Source organism: Centruroides sculpturatus, unplaced genomic scaffold (genome assembly GCF_000671375.1).
Source record: "Centruroides sculpturatus isolate CEXI.00-Female unplaced genomic scaffold, Cexi_2.0 scaffold4, whole genome shotgun sequence".
In the NCBI taxonomy this organism is placed as follows: Eukaryota; Metazoa; Arthropoda; class Arachnida; order Scorpiones; family Buthidae; genus Centruroides; species Centruroides sculpturatus.
The window spans coordinates 1396632-1415442 of NW_019384444.1; the positions used below are offsets into that span (position 1 = coordinate 1396632).

The following is an 18811-nucleotide window of genomic DNA, read 5'->3' on the forward strand; positions in this document are numbered from 1 at the left end:
ATTATTTTTTGGCGAGTTTTGTCACTGCAAGAAACGAAAAAGCATAAAAGCATATTCATTACAAATTAAAAAAGTATCGTTTATTGAGTTCTTATAAATTTGGTAGCCTCGAAAGACAGTATCACACAGCATGTGGGAAACACCACAGAGGATCAATTACGATAAGTGGTTGAACACATTGTTCATCGCCTTCGAGTTTTACTCCTTCAGAATGGAGACTACATAAAGCAGTATTCACTGCATCACTAAGGTCTCTTTACAGAACAAATGTTTTGTAAAAATAAAATGTTTGTTACTCGTAGTGCCAAAAGTGCCTTAGTAGCAAATTTTGGTAGTAACTTTTTTTTTTTATGAAAATTTAAAGTTGCTTAGCTTTTAAACTTTTTAAATTTTTTATAAATGATCTATTGAATATAATGTAAACAACAACTTAAAAAGAATAACAACTAATTAGTAAATTAATTTCATCATTAATTCATAACATGTCTTTTACATTTTTAATAGTAAGATTAATTCGATATTTTTATAACAAACTTTTACGTAAAAGAATCGCACAGCATAATATTTAAATTGTTATAATAATAGTTACATGTTTATACATCCGTCGCACACAGACTATAGGCTAGAAACAGTTTTTTCCGTAGCACATGTCAACTCTTGATCAATCATTGCANAGTTTAACAATAGCTACTGTCTAATTAGTTATTTCCTGTGCTAGATTTTTGCTTAAATCGCATTTATCACGCATCTTAGCCTAAAACCTAGCCATTAAGAGCAAATATTCTAAAAATAATAATAATAATTGAAAATTTAAATAGGTTATCTAATCCGATAACTTCATATTCAACCAAAAAATTCCCAGATAAAAATGTTATTTAAATTATATCAATAGTAATAAATAAATTTGATATTGTCACAAACCCATTTCTAACTGTTTGAATACGAAAAAAAAAAACTTTATTTCAAAATATATTTTTCATCCTAACAATTACACAATTATAAACAGTTTTAATTACTCGTAAAATAGCGTAATAATAATTATATGAGACGAATTTTAATGTAATTTTTCTTTTAATTCGAGGAAGTTCATCTCTATAAAGAGATGAATACTCATTATACACACGTTATTGCGTGTTCAATTAAACCTTTTACGTGATGCTAAACAGGAAATTGATTCAAAAGAGATAAGTATCATCGCAATTTAAAACTTTATATAAGAATATGAACCTATTTCGCTCTTAAAATATATTTTTACATATAAAATGCTATTTTAAATAAGTTTTTTTATGTCAAAAAATAAATAAAATAAAGGTAATTATATCATATTACAAAAACTTTTACCCATTCACTCCCGAGAGTTACGCTCACCACTGAAATGTAAAGCTCTAGTGAATAGAATGAAGGACGTCAGAATAACAATAATACTATATATATTACATTTTAATTTAGAACAATGACCAAATCGTTTTAGATTTTTCTAGTTAATAGATATTCCATAAATGTTCACTAGTTAGTTAAACTTGATAACTCTAAGCAGGTTTCTCGAGTATTGTTACTTCAACTGATGTTTTCATCAAATGATATAACTATCAAAGCATATTTTTTTCTAAATATTTTAGTATTGTACAAAGTTACGAGAACTTTTATCGGCTGAAATATTAATGCAATACATATTCTAAAACTTTAAATTTGTAATATAACGCACAAAATGGAATCGTTTATCTTATAGGGACTCCTAAAATATAAAGTTATAACGAATATAATACGCATTTATAATATTAATGCGTAATTAATCAGCTGTTAACATTACTTAAAATAGGCCTATATACTTTTGATTTCAAAATTATTCAAGCAAAATCTTAAAATAAATGATAAAACTATGTTAAACTCTGTTTTGAAACAAGCTTATAGCAAATTCAAATTAAGAAGATTGATCCTGTTTCCGTTGAAAGCGAAACATTCCAACGAATTATCTGATCAAACGATTCACGAAGGACATGGAACGTTATTTAATTCAATTCGAAAACGATTATAAAGACTTACCATGGTTGAGAATGAATTAAATCAAGAGTACTTTTACCTTTAAGTAGTTTGGCAAGTTTTTGCCAGGTAATTCACTTCATGATGGAAATACGATTGTTATCTTGCAGGAAGAGGAATTCCGTTATCTTTAGTTGTTGATAGATCACCGCCACTCACCTTAGACGTGGCAAATGTTCGTTCTCGTAAAACATTATTTATTTCGACTCCTGTTTCTTACAAGGTTGACTTGGTTGTTCTGCAAACAAAATAAAAATAATAACAATAAAAAAAAACTCTCATGTTAGATGGTGCGTGATATTTTTCCTTGAACTTATAGCGTTTCAAAATGTTATATTTGCTATTTCATGCCATATAATAGAATGAAAAAGTGAAACATTTAATATTATTTCTAATCTAATTAATTGCAAAATAATTTCTGGAGGAATGATAGCAATTAAAATTTGAAATGTGATCTTAGCATAAATGAATGTGAATTTGAGTGTAAAAATTGGAGGGGGAAAAAACCTGGTATTATGGAGTCAAATTTCCAATATAAATCTCTTGAAAGTCAGCAACTCACGTTATCTTTTTTAAGACTGACTTCTATAGAATTGAATGACAGGATGCATGACGTAATATTGGTATCATTATCGACTCATCTTACTCCAAACATCGAATTTATTGTTCGGTTTTTTATTTCCACTATCGTAATAACTATGATTTCACGTTAAATTATTTAGTCTAGAAAACAATGAAAAATTATAGGATGTGTAGTACAGGAATATTTATTATATCATATCAATATATTTACTCCTTTTACTTTCAGTGAATCAAATAATCGCAGTGACAAAAATATTCTTATATTATCTAACCTATTTACAATTTTCCAAGCACCTAAAAAGCAGATTTTATGAAATTTTTTTTCTATATAACACAATTAATTATAAAAATATCGCTTTATAATTAACTTTCCTTAAATACGAGTATATATCTACAAATATCGAATAGATTTATTTAATTATTACAATTTTTTTAATGTAACGCAAAGAGAAATTAATATAATAGTCTATTAATTTATCTTTATGTAAACAATTCCGTGTATAAATAAAATTTGATAACAATTGTTTCGAATTATAATCTTGTATTGATTTTATTTCTTGAATTTTATGTTTATCTTAAAATAATTTATGTTAAACATACATTTGATATTTTATTTCTTCAGTAGTTTGTCATCATCATCTGTTTGGAGGATTCTGATTAAAAAAATATTCAGTACAGAAAAATATTTTAGATGATGATACTTTTTTAATGATTTTTGAAGAATTTACCCCAAACATTTTTCAAATATCATAATTATTGTATTCATCTTATACGGTAGAACACTGATGATGATAATAATGATCACAAAAGTTATGATAATCATCATATCAAGGTCATGATGATGATGATCATCGTCATCATTATGATCATTATAACCTACAGCAGTCGCTTGATATAAAGCAATCTTCGGGAAATTATAAATATCTTTTTATTGAAGTTTCTATTATAAAAAATTCATTTTAAAAACTGTTATATCCAAACTGTCAATTTAATCAAAATATTAAATTAGGTTTACGTTTAATTTATATTTAATATAGATTAAATACAGATAAATTCATAACTAATGTAAATTTATATTTCAAATATTTAAGACTTTCTGTTAACTGTTACTCTTCAATAACATAGCCTAATCGTAGTTGATGAACATTACAGTATGATTTACGGTATATTCAGGTAGCTGTTTTATTGAAAATATGTTATATGCCATTTAACAGTGTTATTAAAAATATTTTAAAAAAAATAAATTATTTTTTTTATTTTCAAATAATTATGTTCGAAAATTATAAGCAGCTTAATTTAACATATTGAATACTGACGCTTATATTTTACACCAAAAATAAGAAAAACGATAAGAAAAATTAAGAAACATTTTTCATTAAGAAATGAGCAAGGCTCTTCTCAGCTCTTACACAGGTGACTTTTAATTATATCTAATGAAAATTTTGCGTAATCTCAAGATCATCGACAATGATCCATTTTTCCCCAGAATTTAGTTTTTAAACTGTATTATTTCAAATACAATCTGCTTTTAAGATAGTAATAATTTTGAACATTTAACTCTTTGTTTATTTTTATCACAAGTAAATTAAGAATCAAAAATTTTATTCTATTTTGTCAGTAAAAAGTTTCGCTGAATCCAAGCATTCGCTCACATAACAGAAAAAAGTAAATCGTTAATTATCAAATGTCGTTGGAAATAAAAAATTGTGTTATTTATATGTAAAAATTTCAAATAAAAGTTTAAAAATCCTAAATTAGATTAGAGTGGAGTATTATTTACATATCCTATTATATTTAATGTTATACACATAATAATAGATCCACACAAAAATAAAATTTCTATTGGACGACTGCTTAATACTTTTAACTTTTCTTAATCTTTTACAAGTCACAAGACTCTTATAATAACATATTATGTAAAAACGAAAATTATATCGAATAATCAATAGTTACAAGAATGAAAACTGAACAAATGTAAAAACTGGTATTACAAAAAGATAGCTCCACCAACAGAATCATAAAAATTAATTAGTATAATATTTTTTTCTTCTGTCATCAAAATCAATTCATAAATTGTTTTTGGCATTCCATTAGTTTGATGTAAAAAATAATTTATGAATTGACTTTCTTCGTGTAATGCGCGTTGATGGCTTTCCGCTCGGACAGAATTATCTCTTTCAGTTTACACGTGGAATTGCATTACTTTCTATTTGCATATAGGCTATAGCTGTTGCGAATGTTTCCAATAGATTTTCCATGGGATCTCAGGAAACTAGTAATTAATGTGAATGCTATTTTCTAAAAACCAATCGCAGATCCGCTTTGTTGTGTGAATCGGGATTTTGTTTTGCTGCATGAAGCATGGTCCACAATTTCTTTTGCAAATGGCAGCAGTGATGGAAAAATGCAGTTTGATAATTTTGTTGCATTCATGCCATTAGTTAAAAAACATAATACTTGTATTTATTTTTCTGTGCTACCCGAAGCCTTTCCAGATCATCACAGAACCATCTCTACCTTGTATGAACGGCATTGGGGTGGAAAAAAAGTGGGCTTTAGCCCACCCAACCGTCCACCCTGAATTTATCCAAGTCTATCCTATACTGACCATAATTGGTTTTTTTACAATATAGTGTCGTTCGCCAAATAATTTTACCTTCTTAACATACTAAACTTGACGGCCGGGTGGCCGAGCGGTCAAGGTGGCAACCTGGGGCAAATTTTTCGTCAGGTAATCCAATTGGCTGTGTCGGCCCCCGTCCCTCACCACCTGGCTGCCCCATCGTGGGCCTGGCCGAACTCATAATGGATTTGCTAAAAGAGGCCCTCTTGGTGCCCACAGGACAGAACGAGTAAAAAATAATGTAAAACATACTGAACATGTTAATTATAATTTTGAGTTATTTGAATTAATCAAAAACATGGCTTTAGGAAGAGGTCCAGCCATGATTGAACCACTTTTTGCTGCCAATGTTACGATATTTTTAATTTTAATTTTACGCCAATTTTAATTTCAAATCAACCACTGGCATGTGAAACTCAGGCAAACCAAAGGGAGAATAATAAAGGGAAAAGAAGATCAATATCTTAGAGACCACTCTCTCCTTTTGGCTGGACCACTTTTTCTCCCCTTCCTACGGCCCTGAAAAAGCATATTATATGAAAAAAAAATGTTTTTAGACATTTGAAGTTCAGTAATTGAACCTCAATATTTTGTAGTTCACAAACTCCTAGCAGACTCCCACTGTTTATGTAAAAGTCCTTTTGATCAGTTTGGTGATAACCTTTTGGTGATTCACATTTTCATCAAAAATGGTGACAGCAACAGATAAACGTGCATCCACGACAATCAGCAGTTTTGAAAATGTATGCAGCATGCCTCCTCTCGTTTTTTTTTTTTTTTAAATTTTGCTATATTAATAGGATGTAAGGAGTAATTATCCAAAGCCAACCAGGGACCCACTGGTAAGCTCCAGTCAAGAGTTACAACATCTGTTTCGAGGGCCTACTAAAAGCGTCACCAGTCCTTTCGGTAGGCCTTTTGTCCAATCTATAGTTATGGAGGAAACCTGTATTTTAATTTAAAGTTTTATTAAAACTTTAAATTAAAATACAGGTTCCCTTCAGATCGCTCTTAAAGTTTTTGCTTTAAATTCCTTATAGTTGTTATTGATTTTACCATAATGATAATTATGTTTTATACAACAGCCCACTAGTGGCTAAGCGGTTCCGTTCCCTGAGCACTGGGAGTTCGGTCGTCGGAACGCAGCTCGCCAGGATGGGCCAGCTACATGGAGTTTTCCGGGATTTTTCCACGTCTGTAACGCCTGAATAGTGGCCAGTTATCCTTAAAAAGACCTCCCGGAAGGCATTCCGCCTAGACAGATTGCCCAAGTGTTGCGTTGTCGTAATTTAAATTAACTAAACAAACAATATTTTATATAACAATTTTTTAAAATGGGCCTATGTAAATAACATTCACTTATAAATTAGAAAAAAAAAAAAAACTTTGACGACATGGAGTATTAGTTAATTTTTAATTTGCAAGCTTATCTTTCCTCAAGTTAGAAACAATTCTGTTACAATTCTGTTCAAAAGATGACATTAATTTAATGATAGTAACATTACAAATCAATTATTAATTAGCAAAATTAAGTTATAATCAGTGAAATTAATTCCAGTGATGTGTTAAATTGAAAAATCTAGTATAGTAAACAGTGGCTTTATCTTGAATACTCTGTTACATAAAATAAATATTACATATTCGTTTTAATAATAATTGAAATTGAAGATAAAATAAAAACATTATAGTTTCTGAAGAAAAAAATTATTTTAAACAGTCATTCTATCTCAAATCCACAATCCTTGTATATGATGAATTTGTTTCAAAAATTAAAATAGAATTTATAAAATTGATTTATTGTACCAAAAAGATAACAATAGCCTTGATCATCACAATTGAAAATATCCCAAGAATAAAATTCCATTCATTATTAAATAGCAAATCTTAGAAAATAGAGGGTTTGGTTAAAAAGAAATATAAAACTGTGAGTTCCTGTAAAAAATATTCCATATGAATAATTTTAAAAAAAATGAAATTTTATTTATGCATTCATATTTAAGAAAATATTTGATTATTTTTGTATTACATTTTTTAATTTGTAAATATCTATATATTCAGTAAAGTATTTCATGTGAATTATAAAAATAAAATATCATGCTGTTATTAACTGTATTATATCATAAAATTAAATAAGCTACATTATGTTTAAATTCTTAACATTGAATAATAATGAAATTATGTTTAAATATATGATAATTGTTTCTAAAAAAATGTCAAATGTCAAATAAATTATTTTTAAATAAGCTTAATACTTTATTGTAGGAAGATATAAAATCATATTTTATTCATAAAATAATATCAATCATTTTTGTTACTAAAAGCATTCAATTCTATCCAATAACTGCATAAAAAAATGGAAGCCTTTAAAGAAACATACAAAAAGTTATGCCGAAAATATGAAATTGAACCACAAGACCTTATTTTAGGTTATCTAAAAGGGTGAGCTCTTCTTATCTGGTCTATTCTGAAACCGGATAAACTATCATTTTATTTTAATACTTTCCTTAAAATCATTACTAATTAATGATTATTTGAATATCATTATATTAAAGTATTTTTACATGAAATATTTTATTATTAAAACTTAATTATTTTCAGCATTGGAGATGAAAGAATTTCATTAGATTTATCAACATGCGCTCTTTCAGCATCCACTTGTTTTATTCTTGGTAAAATATTGGAAAATGATCTTTCAGTTACTGATTTGTGTTTTTGTAATTGCATGCTACAATGTAAAGGTAAATGATAAACATTACTGATATTCTAATATTCAAATATCAGATATTATAATATGTTCTAAAAAATTTATCATTATCCAGACATTTACTGATTTAACAACAATATTTATTGAAAACTAACAATGAGTTTCCATAAACTTTTTGCACATACCTTTCAAAATTTCTGTTATTAGTTATTCAGTGTACTTTTTGCAACCAGTAGCTCACTCAGGAATCTTGGGAGAAGTCTAGTTGTATGGGAAACATTTTTAATGCAGATTCAATAAAATTCCCATCTTATGTGACCACTAATTCATTTAGTAGTATTGAAATAGAAGACATTAAACAATACTGTATAAATAAAAAATGAATTTTAATTAGGAAAGGATTTTTGAAAAATTTTCTAATATTCCCCCCTCCCATTTTTCTTTGGAGTGCTGGGACCCCTTGGTTCTCCCTCTGGGAGTATGACTGACTCATATAAAAAGTTTTTCCTTGGGTTGTGGTTTTTTTTGAAAAACTATTCCTTATTCAAGTTATGATCTGAAGTAAGAAATATTTTGAAAAATTTTAATTTTGATTAAAACTTTCAAAGGAATCCTTAACTGTTAGTGTTCTTAATATTTGCAATATTTGATTAATGTGGTTGTATAGTTCTGAACAGGTCATTTTATCAATAAAAATATGGTGGACCATCCTTAAATTGCAATATAATATAAATTAAAATGGTTGTCTAGAATGTCTAAAGAAGACTAGTATTCATGATTTTGTCTAAAAAACATTGATCCAAGGTCTATCATGAAGACATCATGTTGACTTATCAATCTTCAGTTCTGAGATAATATGTTATGAAAATAGCATTTTTCAGACATTTGCCATAGTCAAGGATGTCTATAAAACTGGTAAACCAAAAGTTGACTTATTATTTCAAAGCACAGATGTCCAGAGGTCTGTGGTCCTTATGCAAGATAATGGTTGTCTTTTGTCAGTAAAATTAATAATAATCTGTAATAGCTTTACACTTTGTAATCCAGTTTACACAGCTGTTGAGTGTATTGTACTGTATTAGTATTTGATAGTAAACTGATGTTGATTATCATTATCACCTTTGAAGAAGCAAAAAATTGCAATAATGATACAGCATTTAGAATGAACTTCTCTTGGAGATCTATCATGCTGCTTCACTATCATTTTTCTATATCTTTCTGTCTAATTTCCATGCCATACTGTTCTCATTTACAAATTACATTAATTAGTAATTATTTGACTTTAAAATCTGTAGAACTATACTGATAAAATGTCACTGTGACAACTCATCATTCCATCTTGAAAACTGGTTAAAGAGTTTTGAACAAGATAACTTATATTCTTTTGATCTAACCCTTGTTTGCTAGAATGTCTTTCATATTTACATATTTAGAGCTGTCCTGATGTATGATTCTAATAAAAAATATGGAGAATTATCAATGAAAGAATATATGGATATTAATAATGTAGTAATACACTAGAAATTTGATTATCTAAAACTCATATATCTGAAATGCTAAAAAAAATAAGTATAGCCAGTACTTGTCATAGAATATAATACAGAGACTAAACTCTCCACATAACTAGAAATCATTATGCAAAACTAGATCATATATATACAAAACTAGATCATAATTCATAACATTAATTATTTAAGTTAAATTTTGAACAAATTAATTTGCAATCAAATATAATAATTGTATTATAGTTTGTATTGTTCATGAAACTTTAAGTGCACAGTGCTTAATATACCCAAACACAAAAACAAGTTTCTGGATTATTCAAAATTTCACTTATCCAAAAGATCTGTAGTCCAATCAAGTTCTGATAGACTGTATATATTTTTAAAATTTCAAATATCAATTTTTGTTAACTTTTATAAAATAAAAATAATATTTTTGTAATTGCTCTGATTTTGTTTTTAGGAATAAAAGCTATATTGGATGGACTTTGCTTAAATGGAGCTGTGCAACATTTACATCTCAAAGTAAATTTTAATTATGGAGATATATCAATACTTGAAAAATAAAAAAAAGGTTTTAATTACTTTAAAAATGATTTATTTATAGGGAAATGGTTTGAAAGGAGCAAATGCTGAAGATATAGGCAAATTGCTAACATATAATAAAGTACTACACCAGTATTAATACTTTCCTTAAAATCATTACTAATTAATGATTATTTGAATATCATTATATTAAAGTATTTTTACATGAAATATTTTATTATTAAAACTTAATTATTTTCAGCATTGGAGATGAAAGAATTTCATTAGATTTATCAACATGCGCTCTTTCAGCATCCACTTGTTTTATTCTTGGTAAAATATTGGAAAATGATCTTTCAGTTACTGATTTGTGTTTTTGTAATTGCATGCTACAATGTAAAGGTAAATGATAAACATTACTGATATTCTAATATTCAAATATCAGATATTATAATATGTTCTAAAAAATTTATCATTATCCAGACATTTACNAAAAAAAAGGTTTTAATTACTTTAAAAATGATTTATTTATAGGGAAATGGTTTGAAAGGAGCAAATGCTGAAGATATAGGCAAATTGCTAACATATAATAAAGTACTACACCAGTAAGTTATAAATTAAAAAGAATAGAAACTTAATTTTAAATATTCATGATTACAATATATAATATTAAAATGTTCTCTTATAGAAATTAATGAAAGATAATACATTTTCATAAACACTATAGAGTATTTAAATAGATTCAAAATAAGTTTTAAATATATTATGTAAAGAATATTGTGTTTTTAAATTAAATTATTGTTTGTTGAATTATTCAAGTAATATAGAATATAATTTTGTTTGATGAATATTAAAATATCATTTTAACATAAAAATCCAAACTGTAAAATAAAGATTATATTTAGATTGAAGATACAATTTCATTTTTATTCATATTGAATATTTGAATTTCAAAATTATTTTATTCTAATATTAATAAAACTTATAATACTCTAAACCAGTGTTTCCCAACTTGTGTGCGACAAGAGTGTCTCACGTATGTTGATGAAATATTAAATAGTTTTTAGAATTTTGAATAAGCTCTTTTTTTTTTAAATTTCATTTATCTTTTATCTTTTTTGCCACTGGCTGACAAAAGGGAACAGTTTGCTAAAATGCTAATTGTTGCAAAATGTGCAGTATAAGCATACAAAAGTTGCATATGTTTTTGCATCTGCCAGTATACTAACTCTTTAGAGCTTCTATAAATGTTGCAGCTTATCAGCTTAAACACCAATATTAGTTATTAATGCATTGATTTAAATAGTCTTTTTATTTTTATATAATATTTGTAAAATTGTGAGGTTTTTGTTTTTATAAGTTTAACTTCCTTATTATCAAAACTTTTTAAATCAACTCTAATGTATTATAAATTTTAACAGATAATAAAATGGACAAGTTTTTAATTAGAAAAGAATTTTAAACATTTCTATTTTAAAAATTACAGTGTGTTGCAGGAATCTAATTAAATTCAATGTGTTGCTAATCCAAAAAGGTTGGGAAACACTGCTCCAAACAACATGATTTGACTTATTAAATTATATTTTGTATAATATTAAAAATATCATTCAATTTTTTTTCTTTTGCTTTTGTTATTGTAAGTTTAAACATAAATTTTTAAAAAATTTATTGGAAAAGTATCCATATTCTTGTTTGTATTATTTTTGAATTTTATATTTATTTTCAGATTATCATTGGAATGGAATTCTTTAGGAAAATCTCAAGATGCATTTACATTATTTTGTTCAGGCTTAGCTGTGAATAAAACTTTAAAAGTAAAATATTTATATATATATTTATTTATTCTTCTAAACTTATAATTAAGTTATCAATAACAATCCACAGAATCTTTTTATAATGGTGTTGTCTCCGTAACAAACTTCACTAACGTTTTCAATCTCCACCGAGGTCTTCAGGTAGTGACTAAACGGTGTCTCCTCTTGACCATTGGAACGATGATGCCCGAGATGTAAATAATGTGCACATCGCATTTCACCCCTCTGCTTGTCTTTAAAGTTGATCAACTTTAAAGACAGAGAGACCATCGCGCAGGCATGGAGATACTTATTCGAAGAATTCGAACTGGGACAAGCAGAGGGGTGAAATGCGATGTGCATATTATTTACATCTTGGGCATCATCGTTCCAATGGTCAAGAGGAGACACCGTTTAGTCACTACCTGAAGACCTCGGTGGAGATTGAAAACGTTAGTGAAGTTTGTTACGGAGACAACACTGTTATAAAAAGGTTCTGTGGATTGTTGAAAATGTGGAGGAGTGGTGGAAAGATGGAGGAGGTCGAAAATGTTAGTGAACTTTGTTACAGAGACAATACTGTTATAAAAAGGTTCTGTGGATTGTTGAAAATGTGGAGGAGTGGTGGAAAGATGGAGGAGGTCGAAAATGTTAGTGAACTTTGTTACAGAGACAATACTGTTATAAAAAGGTTCTGTGGATTGTTGAAAATGTGGAGGAGTGGTGGAAAGATGGAGGAGGTCGAAAATGTTAGTGAACTTTGTTACAGAGACAATACTGTTATAAAAAGGTTCTGTGGATTGTTATTACTCAATGCAGTGTTAAGATTAGAAGTTGTTTTGTGTAAGTTATTAATATAAGTGGTATCAGTTATGTTCAACAAACCAATAATTAAATAAAAATATTGCATTATAAATATATCAGTAGTTATACATTTTTGTTTCTTCTCTTTTTTCTTAGATTATATTTGTAAAATAATTCATAAATAGATTTATACTATTAAGAATACTTTTCTGTTAATGGGATGCCAACCAATATGTACAGTACAGCAACAGGTAAGTTCAAGCTCTGAATGAGGGGTTTCACACCACCCCAGAATTGTTGACCCTTCACGAGATATTTGCCTCCAAAATTCAGTTTTTAACATGTATCAGTATACTGCCTATTCTACATGCTTTGCATGTAGACATGTGCTTCGGTGCTTGCTATCACTCTCGCCTCAGTGCCTGGATGGGCAAGCCTCCACACCTCCCTAAAACTATATAACATCAAGTACTCCACAAACGGTCAAGTGGGCTACTCGAAGCTGGCACAGTCATGGGCTAAATGGTTAAATGCAAGTCTCAGTGGACACTGGTATCGCGTATTGAATTAAAGTTACAATTGGCGTCCTGTTAACAGAAAAGGAACCTATTAACTAATTTTTGTTCCAATTCATGCTGATTTAATTGTATTGAAATGATTTTAAAAAGTTATTTTATAATTATTAAAAAGTGAAAATTATCATTTTCTTCTTTAAACATAGGTGTTAGATTTGAGAAGTAATCTAATTAATAATGAAGGTGCAATTGCACTTGCTGGTGCTCTTTCTAAAAATGAAGGATTAAAATCTATAGGTAAGAATATTTTATTTTAAATGTAAATATTTAATAGTTTTAATTTGATCAAATAATAGATTAACTTATCTCTGTAATCAACGTTACACTATCTGGAACCTGTGACCGGCACTCGACGCGTATATACTATATATCACTGTTGACAAACGTTTTCAAGCAATCCCTTTGCTCTTCTTCAGGTCGACTGAAATTCCCCGGACGGAGTGTATATTATTTGTTGGGATCAGGTGTCGGTTTCGAGGGGGTGGGTCGTTTCTGGCATGTGCAGTTGTATGTTGGGGGAGGAAGCGGTGGGTTGGCATCCAACAGTGATTGCCAGGCCAGAGACAGGGTTAGCTCTTCTTTCCAGTTAACACAGGTGGCTAGCCAGCCGGTGTTGTAGATAGCCGTGGCCTCTAGCCATCTGAAATGCTGTTGGTGGGGCGTGCTGATGATAATAGTAGCTTTCTCGAATTGTACTTCGATTTCGGGATCTGACGCATATGTGGCCAGGGCTGTGGTTAGTCTCCGGTGTCGGATATCCGCTTGGTGTTCACGCAGGCGAGTGTTCAAGGAATGTTTGGTTGAGCCGATGTATAGTAAGTCTGAGTTCTGTCTGTTGTCTCGGAGTGGAATAGAGTAGATTCCGGGGAGTCTGTGCGATCGGGAGGGTCTTTATCATTCCATAGGATACGGAAAATTGTGGGTCATCTTCTGTACGCCAATCGTATCCCATGTTCTCTGGCTATCCTCTTATGCACAGTCTTGAGGTACGGGTTGAATGTGATGGGGACCTGTGTTGGGCTGTCCTGCTGTGGGTCGGCGACATTTCTTGCAGTTAGGGTATGTTTCTGGCGTTGGTATCGTTCAACTTAGTTGAACGATATCAATCGTTTCTGCTATCTTGAGGTACGGGTTGAACGTTCAACCCGTACCTCAAGATTGTGCATAAGAGGATAGCCAGAGAACACGGGATACGGTTTGTCAACAGCGATATACAGTATATATGCATTGAGCGCCAGTCACAGGTTCCAGATAGTGCAACGTTGATTTCACCCCGGTGCTGAGAGTAGAGCAGTTCCTATATTATCTCTGTAACTTAATTGGTCTGCAATTTGATAAAAATGTAGACCTATAAATTCCCACTGAAATTCGTCTCTGTCTGTCTTTCCTTAATCTCAAGAACAGAGTTAGATAGATGAAAGAGGAGATCAGATATGGAAACCTTAGGCAGGAGGCCCCAATTAACAATATACAAACTTCCAATGCAAAACAAAGTCATGTTATTTCAATTCAAAAATTTTCCCCTGAATGGAGTTATATAGATGACTGGCACAATTAAATTGCTAAAAGAAAAGTATGATGTACAGGGGCAAGACACTACAGTACTGTACTAATTTGAGATGGAGAGCATATATTTTAAGTTAAATAAATTAAAAATATTATTAAAAATTGCAGCCTGGCATTGTGATGATATCACAATAAACAATTACTTGTTAATTTTAAAAATAAATTTATTGAAAACAATTTTTCTGTAAAATTTAGTAAACTGTTAACTTTAAAATAGTATGATAATTACTATTTATTTCTTATTTTCATTATTTCACAACCAATTTTGCCACATGTTGATTATATATAAAATGAATTTTGTTGGTGTAAAGGGCCATGGTAATTGAAAAGTGAGGGTTTGTGAGACCAAAAAAAAACTGTCTCACATTGGCATGCACTTTTTACCATCATGTTGGTGGAGACAAGATGTAAAACTGTAGGCTGTAAAACATTGTTAGAATAAAGCTCTCTTTTTCAAATGACCAGACTCCTGTCATCTGTTTCCATTTAAAGGAGAAACAACCTACTAGCTAATAACAGTTGGTAAACTTCAGTTTTCTTTTAAGTTGAAATTCATTTAAAAGATAATTTAATTTTACATAATTCATACATGAACTCTAAATTATTCTGAAAATTATTGGGGCTTCTATTAAATGAATAAACATGCCCTTTTTAATTCTGTACTTTAAAACTGATCTTTAAGAATAAACTTTAAATCTGAATATAGTTATACTATACAGATTTACTTTATTTACTTAACATTTTGAATATAGTTTTCCTCCTGAAGCTAATTATCTGTTTCTATAAGATTCTGTGGCAAAGGAAACAATCACTAGAGACAATTTGTCTTTTGTTAGCTTATAAAGTATTCTGAGAATTTTTTTCTAATGCATGATAAACATGAATGTGCTAGTATTAATAGAATCTATGATTTACGATAAATGTAAACTCTACAAAATCAAAAAGTTTTGAAAGCTGGTTGCTTTAATTGTTTGTTTATTATAGCTACAGTAGATGGAAGAAAAATAATTTGTTTTCATGAAGTCTCTCTCCTTATTTCCAGTTTTATGAAACAAAATCACAATAATGTTCCTGGTACAATATTAAGCTAGTTAAATATGTTGGACTAGATGTTGCTTGTCGGAGAGATTAGTAAAAACAAGTTAGACTTGTGTAACTGGTTATATAACAAAGAAACAAAGAATACACAAAGATTACATTGTCTTGACTCACGGAAGGTCAGCACTGAAAAGGGGGAGAGTGAAATAAGGTCACTGTCTCTAATGGCTTTCCGAGGGGTCAACAGTGCCACCAACCTTTTATTACATAATGGAAGAACATTTACAAAACATCGTGTCACAATGCTTTGTACGTAACAATGTTGAATAACATTAGACAATAATTTCGATCGTTGATTCCAACAAAATATAGTCCAATAATTCAAGAAATCATATTTACAAAAGTATGATCTAAACTAGACAAACCTATTATTATTTATCACAAGTAGGGATGTCCTGATATCACAAAAGTATCAATACTGATATCATGAGTAGTTTTAAAGTATCAATATTGGTATAAGTATTGGGTATCAAAACTGGAAATCATGCCAATTGTTTCTACTCAATCTATTGCATTGCCTTCAGTTGTTTTTGCTGCTAAGAAGATACACCTATCCTTCTTTTTGTGCAGTGGATACATTCCAAAGAATTCCATGTAAAAAAATTGCATAAAAAGTACAGTACATGCATCCTGTAGAAAAATGCTGTTAAGTTAGGATTTCAATGGAACAAAAAATAAGCAATTTACAAAAGAACATGAATTTTATTATTTACATACAAAATTTTACATAAATATAGTAAACACAAGGTAGATTAGAAAACATAAAATCAACATACAACATTCTCTGATGTACTGTACATTCAGTACTGTACTCTGCTTAAAAAAGAAAAATTAATTATTGATTTCAACAAAATTTTAACAATGTTAACAAAAAATTAAATTTAAAAATTTTCAAATAAACTTTTTTCCCTGTGTTTAAGAATTAATTGCATAAAAGGAGGATTTTATTTCAAAATTGCGTAAAATGGATCGTGTAAAAAGAGGGATAAAGTACTCATTACAATGAAGGTCAAGTGGGCCCCAGAGCAGCAATTAATGCTTACTCCAGGGAATTGAATTCTGGCTGTGTGGTTCAGAAGTCAGTGTATCAGTCAGTTTACACTTGTATGATATCTTATGTATACAAAAGAAACTCAAAATCTAGTCATATTAATGGGCTTTTTGGGTACTACTATATGTGGAATACAGGTGGATAAGAAATCATTGGTGATGAGGGAAACAGTGTCTTTACATTGAAAGTTCTTTCTTGTATTCAAATTTTACAAATGTCAGTGCATACAGTATATACAAATTGTAGTTCACTTAAACAGCACTGATGATCCAAGTTGATTAATAAACAAAAGTACTACATAATATTTAACTAAATATTTATTTATAAATAGCAATCTGAACTTTAAGCTTATATAGGCTCTAGAAATGAAAGTTAACATAATACATTTATTGATTTTTCATCATTAATATTTTTTTATAAGTTTAACTTAACTGAAGATAGTGTAAAATTCCATTTTGGTTTTGATTTGGCTGCAAAATCTGGCTTCAGTTGGACTTTACCTATCTATGAAAAATATAACAATACCAGATTCGATATCTGAGGAAAAGTATTAATATTGGACGAAAACTGTAGAGTACAAAAATACTCAGTATCAAAGGAAAGTATTGATACAGTATCAGTATCAGGATGTCCCTAATCACAAGACCATGGTTTAGATCTCATTATCTGGCCTGAAAAAGTTATCAAAATATTAATATAATTTAATAGATAAAAGATATGCTTAATATTATTTCTGTTCTGTATGACAGCATATTCTGAAACTTTTCAATAATCATATTTGTAGTAGCAATATAATGCATCTATAAAAAGCATTATTTTTTTGTTTGTTCTATTTTAATGGCTCTTACATACATTAATAAAATTTTTATAGATTCTAACAAACATATTGGTACTGGCGCTTTTATAGATATAACTGAAATGAAGATTATCTTAAAAATATATGGTATATATGATCAAATAAAAATTATAAAAATATATTTTCTGAACCAGTCTAACTTTTATTATTCACACAAAACTTAATATTAGACCCTGAGACTGAATGAGATGACTCTATGGTTAAATTTAAACCAGAAATTATCTTTGCAATTTTTTTTCTATGAAAAAAAAATAAAAAGTCATCTTTTTAATATGATAAATTCCCTTTTGGGATCATTCTGTCCCATTAGCAGATCCAAATGTTTAACTGTTTTCTGAATATAGTTAAACATTTGGATCTGATGAGATGGAATGATCCTGAAAAGCATTTTATTGCATTAAAAAATTGATTCCTTTAAATTATTTTATAGTTATTTCTGTTTCAAATAATATTACATATTTATTTGTAATATGATTTTTGCACATACATATTTATTATTTTTTAAAATCATGCAAAAGTAAAATTAAATTTCTTCAGTTTTAATTAGCATATTAAATTAGAGAAGATAAATATAGAAACAGCTATTTTTACATACAAATTAATATGAAAATTAATAAATATTTTTTCTATGACTACTATAAATTCTTAAAAAAATTATATGAATTTAGATTTACGCTGGAATCTAGTTGGTCAACTAGGAGCTTGTGCTTTATTAAATGTTTTGAAGAAACATAATAAATCATTGATACATCTGGATTTGACTGGTAACCCAGAAATAAGTGAGGAAGTTCTTCAAGCAATAGGTAAATATGTTTATTTCAAATTTTTTTCTTGTCAAATATAGTATATTTATAATATATATTTTAGTGATGTGACGGATATCCGTATCCATATCCGAGGAAAAAAGATCCGTATCCGTTACTTTTTAGCGGATCTTTAACGGATCTTTTATCTTAATGAATTTCATTACTTATATGAAATTTTAAAGATAGGTAGCAATAGCACATTCGTCATTTACTATCGTAAAATATTTCCATATTACACTACTAAATTTTTTTGTCGACATTGTTTTTATTTTAATTTAACTCAACA

At 28.8% G+C, this 18811-nt stretch overlaps 2 protein-coding genes across 6 annotated transcripts in view; one reads left to right on the plus strand and one right to left on the minus strand.

The window, feature by feature from the left end:
- LOC111620303 (GRB2-associated-binding protein 1-like) overlaps positions 1 to 2441 on the minus strand; it is a 45648-nt gene extending 43207 nt beyond the window's left edge. Inside the window, exon 1 of one of the 3 annotated variants that reach the window (XM_023362211.1) lies at positions 2081 to 2441. The gene's annotated coding sequence lies outside the window, so the exon portion shown is untranslated. Of the gene's footprint in view, positions 1 to 1341; positions 1384 to 2043 lie in introns of those variants that run through there. The other 2 variants (XM_023362212.1, XM_023362213.1) reach the window with 2 other exon arrangements.
- Positions 2442 to 7021: 4580 nt separating this feature from the next.
- Positions 7022 to 18811, plus strand: part of LOC111620302 (leucine-rich repeat-containing protein 45-like) — a 22012-nt gene continuing 10222 nt past the window's right edge. Inside the window, exons 1-8 of one of the 3 annotated variants that reach the window (XM_023362208.1) lie at positions 7022 to 7169; positions 7567 to 7684; positions 7844 to 7983; positions 9915 to 9976; positions 10059 to 10129; positions 11703 to 11790; positions 13295 to 13385; positions 18388 to 18522. In XM_023362208.1, the coding sequence (XP_023217976.1) occupies positions 7599 to 7684; positions 7844 to 7983; positions 9915 to 9976; positions 10059 to 10129; positions 11703 to 11790; positions 13295 to 13385; positions 18388 to 18522 (673 nt within the window). In that variant the 5' untranslated portion in view covers positions 7022 to 7169; positions 7567 to 7598. Of the gene's footprint in view, positions 7170 to 7507; positions 7685 to 7843; positions 7984 to 9914; positions 9977 to 10058; positions 10130 to 10510; positions 10582 to 11702; positions 11791 to 13294; positions 13386 to 18387; positions 18523 to 18811 lie in introns of all 3 variants that reach the window. The other 2 variants (XM_023362210.1, XM_023362209.1) reach the window with 2 other exon arrangements.